Source organism: Salvelinus sp. IW2-2015, unplaced genomic scaffold (assembly GCF_002910315.2).
Source record: "Salvelinus sp. IW2-2015 unplaced genomic scaffold, ASM291031v2 Un_scaffold909, whole genome shotgun sequence".
NCBI classification, from domain to species: Eukaryota; Metazoa; Chordata; class Actinopteri; order Salmoniformes; family Salmonidae; genus Salvelinus; species Salvelinus sp. IW2-2015.
Genome location: NW_019942642.1, coordinates 133,902 through 140,233, shown reverse-complemented (window position 1 = coordinate 140,233; position 6,332 = coordinate 133,902). Strand labels below are relative to the sequence as shown.

At 41.0% G+C, this 6,332-nt stretch overlaps 1 protein-coding gene across 1 annotated transcript; it reads left to right on the top strand.

The window, feature by feature from the left end:
* Positions 1-979: 979 nt before the first annotated feature.
* Positions 980-5,701, top strand: LOC112069102 (uncharacterized). The gene is made up of 4 exons (XM_024136390.2): positions 980-1,151; positions 1,282-1,360; positions 4,113-4,415; positions 4,623-5,701. Exons 1-4 carry the CDS (start codon positions 1,071-1,073, stop codon positions 4,922-4,924), a joined length of 765 nt encoding a protein of 254 aa, XP_023992158.1. The 5' UTR covers positions 980-1,070; the 3' UTR covers positions 4,925-5,701.
* The last annotated feature ends 631 nt before the right edge of the window (positions 5,702-6,332 follow it).

Genomic DNA, 6,332 nt, shown 5'->3' with positions numbered 1-6,332 from the left:
GAAGTGTGATAGGTGAATAATAGCTGTGAAAGAATTCAATGTGAAGGTAAACTTGAGATTTCAGAAGCAGTAAACACTCTAATCTGAGGGGGATACAGTATGTAATTACACTGTAGGAATAGATTGTTGCTCAATCGCTCTTCTCTCTGACAACAGCATGTCTTTCAGTGAGTCAAGGACAATTAAAATACCCTTAGTTTGTCAAGATGTGTCAGAGGAACTACATTTCAATCTATTTTCAATACAAGTGGGTGGACAGATGCTATAGAGTCTATTTTTCTCTGAGGGGGGGTGTATTGCATAGTGACAGAAAAGCCAGAGACAAGAAGAAATGATGGATAAGTGAGAGTTAAGCAACTTTGACCTTCAAGACTTCAACTAACATTGTTTTTGTCTGGTCCAAACTCAGTATCCTATAATTCCATATGAGGATACTAGGGGAATTTGAGGAAAATGTTTACGGGGAAATAAAAGGCAAGTTTGAGGATTGGGTACGTGGGTGTTCTAGTATCACTCCAGATGTTATTCTTGGACGAAAGGAAAGTCTCAAGAAATATWCAAGAGATGAAAGATAYTAGAAGCAAGGTTATAAAACACACAAAAGTATGAAATGTATGGAATTCAAGGGCAACATTTTACAATAAGATGCCCTTTATGTCATGATTAGTTTGATAAGAAGGGGGGAATGCAGTTACTAATTATTGTCCCTGTTAACTGAAATAAACAAGAAATAGAACATCATTTCCATATAAGGGAATAAATCAAACATGGAGTTTATAAAAAATAACTAGAGGCCTTTCCAGATGACTGACGAAAGTGAAACTGAAAAGTAATCTGAAGCTGCTTGCATTTGCCCGAACCATCAGCATAGTTCCTCACTCAACCCAGAGCAAAGAGGCCAGTCTGCACATGTTCTAGTGCAAACCTGACACTACATGACATTAAGCATGAAAACAAACCCAGAGGAATGATCCATGTTATCGTACAATTGAGATGTGAGACATTCTCTGGCTCAGAAATGTGCAAGKCCTAAACACAGCTTGAGGTTAGTTCAAGTGCTTTAAATCTGTATGAGTAAACCACTCACAGGAAAAGAGAGGCAGGAAGTCATAAACAGAGAAGACTGTGATTTTAAGAGCTTTAACAAGATGGTGAGTAGTACTGCTATACTACATATCAGAAAGCAACACTGTGGTTTGGATTGGATCCTCTCTCTTTATTGCCATGTGCTTGAGCTGTGAACTGTGCCGTCTAAAGTAACTAATGTCAATTTAAATGCAGATGAAACAACAGAGAAAAACAGAGGTCATTTTTGTCTGGGTCTTAGCCATCTGGCTCTCTTCAGTTGTCAACAGTGAAAGTAAGTGATTTTTAACATTGTGAGACAGTGCACAAAAACATATTTTGGCTGTTTTTTACCAGGCAAAAAAAAAGCTGCTTGCTTTTGTCTTTTAGTAAGGATGTGTCACATCCAGCAAATACAGAAAGTACAGCCATATTTCAAATAATTTTGGGTAAGATTCTGCTATAAAAGTACTATAAAGTACAAAAAATGTTGGTTCAAAAGATCCATACTGTCTGGCTAGGACCTGATAAAGTGAAAGATAGAATCTTTAGTATTACCTTGAGAAGACCTGAGTAAAGATGATCTGCTTTCTACAGAAACAAACTTTCTTCAAGTTCTCACAACTCCTTCTTTCCTAGCTGAACTGGCTATGGCCACAATATGCACTTAACAAAAATATAAACACAACATGTGTGTTGATCCCATGTTTCATGAGCCGAAATCAAAGATCCCAGAAATGTTCCATACGCACAAAAAGCTTATTTCTCTCAAAATCTGTGCACAAATTAGTTTACATCCCTGTTAGTGAGCATTTCTCCTTTGCCAAGATAATCCATCCACCTGACAGGTGTGTCATATCAAGAAGCTGATTAAACAGCATGATCATTACACAGGTGCACCTTGTGCTGGGGACAATAAAATGCCACTCTAAAATGTGCAGTTTTGTCCCACACCACAATGCCACAGATGTCTCAAGTTTTGAGGGAGCGTGCAATTGGCATGCTGACTCCAGGAATGTCCACCATAGCTGTTCCCAGATAATTTAATGTTAATTTCTCTACCAAATCGAGTGCAATGTCGTTTTAGAGAACTTGGCAGTACGTCCAACTGGCCTCGCAACCACAGATCATGTGTAAACACGCCAGACCAGGTCCTCCACATCTGGCTTCTTCACCTGTGGGATCGTCTGAGACCAGCCACGCGAACAGATGATGAAACTGTGGGTTTGAACAACCAAAGAATTTCTGCACAAACTGTCAGAAACCATGTCAGGGAAGCTCATCTGCGTGCTTGTCGTCCTCACCAAGGTCTTGACTGACTGCAGTTTGGCGTCGTAACCAACTTCAGTGTGCAAATGCTCACCTTCGATGACCACCGGCACGCTGGAGAAGTGGGCTCTCCACGGATTAATCCTGGTTTCAACTGCTGATCGGGCAGACAGCAGACAGCGTGAATGTGGTCGTTTGYGCTAGCAGTTTGCTGATGCCAACGTTGTGAACAGAGTGCCTCATGGTGGCGGTGAGGTTATGGTATGGGCAGGCATAAGCTACTGACAATGAACACAATTGTATTTAATCAATGGCAATTTGAATCCCCAGAGATACTGTGACGAGATCCTGAGGCCCATTGTCGTGCCATTCATCCGCAGCTATCACCTCATGTTTCAGCATGATAATGCACAGCCCCATGTCACAAGGATCTGTACACAATTCCTGGAAGCTGAAAATGTCCCAGTTCTTCCATGGCCTGCATACTTACCAGACATATCACCCATTGAGCATGTTTGGGATGCTCTGGATCAGTGGTCGCCAACTGGTCGATCTTCAAGGCATTCCTAGTCGATCACCAAATATTTCTGTAGAAAAGCCAACGAACGATAAAGGCTTGCGCTCCTTTTTTWAAATCGTGTTGAGCGCACCGGGTAAGCAAAGTGTTTCCATGAGACAAACTCTGCCTTCCCGCAGGACCGGCAAATCTGTGACTAAATCGAGTGCACCTACTGCGCTGCCCAATCGGATAGCTCAAATCACCCATGGCTACAGAGCTTCCATAACCCTGGCCACAGCTAAGTTTAATAGGCTACTAGCGTACGTAAGATTTTATAACTTTTAAAACCATGACCACAGAGAGACTGTCAACGAATACAGCAAAGAGCTGCTGATTTTATGAGTGAGTTCATGTTTAAGTTTATATTCAGCACTGTCACTGTTTTTATTCAACACTATTACAAAACGTGCTTCTCCYTACTTCCGCTCGGGCTGCAGCTGCAATGAATGAGTAGCCAAGTATCGATAGCCCTAGGTACCATCAGTCCAGTAAAATAAAAAAACAAATTATTTAAATTCATGCTCCACAGTGCCTCACAAGTGCTAAACCAACTGATCTATTTTGTTATCAAAGCTCGAGTTCGAAATATAATATGGTCTAATTAACAATATTGGCAGGCCAATCATATAGCCAATATGCTGTGATAATGTGTTAGGCCTACTGCCCAAACCTCATTCCTACAACTGTTTGTGTGAGGTTAATGTAAAAAATAATAATCTGAGCAGAAGATCTCCGCTTGCTTTTTGACTGCCAAAGTGATCTTGACTCAGAAAAGGTTGGTGACCACTGCTCTGGATGAACGTGTACAACAGCGTGTTCCCGCCAATATCCAGCAACTTCGCACAGCCATTGAAGAGGAGTGGGACATCATTCCACAGGCCACAAACAACAGCTTGATTAACTTTATGCAAAAGAGATATGTTGGGCTGCATGAGCCAAATGGTGGTCACACCAGATACTGATGTTTTTTTTTTTTGTTATCTGTGACCGACAGATACATATCTGTATTGCCAGTCATGTGAAATCCATAGATTAGGGCATAATGCATTTATTTAAATTGACTGATTTCCTTATATGAACTGTAACTCAGCAAAATCCTTTCAAGTGTTGCATTTGATTTATTTTTGGTCAGTGTAAATACAGTGTGTGTAAGCATGGAAAGCTTCCTATACCTGGCGATATAACAGTTTCCTCTTTATCCATCCATTCACATGTAAAGTGGAGCTGAGAACCAGTACTGAGGTAAAGGCTCAGTGTGATCAGAATGTGTCCCTGCAGTGTGACATCATGTCATCAAGCCCACTCAAGATCATTCTCTTTTCCTGGGTAAGGAAAATGAAACAGCTGTGTGTGGTCAATGCCACTGGTGTATTRTCCTTTCCTGGCMTCCGGTGTGACAACACAAACAYCACCCTCACACTCAATCTGACTCGGGTGATGCCGTCCAGTCAGGGTAACTACACCTGCAAACTGCGCTCCAACCTAACGATCACAGCTGCCAACACCACTGTGACAATGCAAGGTCTGTATACTGTATGGGAATAATGCTCCTATARAACTAATGATGATGCTGTTGTAGGATGYGAGCAATTGCAACAATGACACATGTAGGCAAGTCAGACCAAATATTACACAAATATGGCAATGAAATTGTTAGARGCACTCCAGCTATGTGAATGTTAKTTGAGAACTACTCAATACTCATCCTATTTTTCCCTCAACATTGCAGAGTGCCTAAGGACATCTGAGCACAAAGTGTTCCAGAATGAGTCTCAGGTTGAGTGCCAGTTATTTGGAGTTTACCCAGAAGGCACAGTACACTGGTTCCTGGGCTCTGAGAATATAACAGAGTCGGCCAGCACAAAGAGCCAGCTGGATGAAGAGGGGCTGTTTGATATAAGGAGTACCCTGCCAACCCAGGCTAGGAGTGAGCCTTACAACTGCTCCTTGTGGATACCTAGTAGTAGAACCTACAGCTCTCACAAACAGCTGCACTACTCCAAGAGGGATCTCTTCAGGGACAAGGACTAGGAGCAGACTGCTGTTGGTCTTCATCCTGGTTGGACTCATAATCATAACATAGGACTAGTCATGGGAAGGTCAGGAGGTTTTTTACTGAACATGGGACTTGGAACTACAGTAGGGCAAAGGGCTTTCCTGGTCAGGGCACATCTACACAGGATGGATCAGGGCCTTTCTCTTACTGAGTGAAGAGAAAGAAAACCTGGACTGCCATGGCCAAAGAGAATATATGTTTTCACTTTTTATACTGGGAAGCAAAATATCAAAGAAATTACAATAAATACAATTGAATTTTAAAACTGAAAATCATTGTACATTGGGATTTGAGAATAGTGTAAGAAGTATTCATCKGTTCTCATCTTGTTCATTGTTTGTCTTCAACGTTATACACTTGCTTAAATTGCATTGCTTATTACAGTAGTAGAATACTGCTTCCTGGTGGTGAAAGTGTTTACTGACGGAAATAGTATTGCTGTTAGATGAGTAATAAAGCTGTTATAAATTGTATTGTTGAATTGACTGATCTTGCTTATTAAGTCTGCCATATCTTGTTGCTGTGTTTTCCAGTCAGAACTGATTAGACTGATTATATAATAATCAATGCAATGTCAAAACATGGCTAGAAGGACATGTTACTGTGTGTTCTGGATTCTAAAATACAAGTTGTATTATACCATAGCAAATATAGTCACCCCTGTTGTTTTCTGTACCAGTTCTCAATTAAATGCACCAGACCACTGATGGTACTCATGACATTGACAGTTAAAGAATGAGGACTCATGGTCATTCAAATTGCATTTCTAGTTCCTTCTCAGTGTACCACAAGGGGGCAGAGTCATCCCACCAGAGAGGACTGTCAAACCAATCATACACAACTCTTCTCCCTCTGCATACAAACACACTCACGCTGTATGAATTCCAATCCAACTGTTCTGTATAAAAAAACACTTTGATGTGACACATTTCCTATCAATTTTCTCTACGCCAATGTGGGGTCTCCTGCAAAGTGAAGGAGTGAAGGGTAAAATGTCTGTCATTATAAAACACTCAAATCAATCCACATGACTTCTGTGGTGTCAAACTCACATATCTAATGCATTATCCAGGTGTGAGGATATGTAAAGTGTTTTAGATGGACTGACCTTGTTGCGAGGATATGTAAAGTGTTTTAGATGGACTGACCTTGTTGCGAGGATATGCAAAGTGTTTTAGATAGACTGACCTTGTTGCACATGTTGTGTGGGCTGCTGTGAGAGATGTTAAAAGTACCTGTTGAGTACACAGTATAACAACACATGCTGCATTTTTCTGATAAATAGGTACATTTCCCCGACAATTATGAGGATTCCTGCAAAGTGGGATGTCATTATCAAACACTATGATGAGTCCTGTTGTCATTATCAAACACTCATCAATA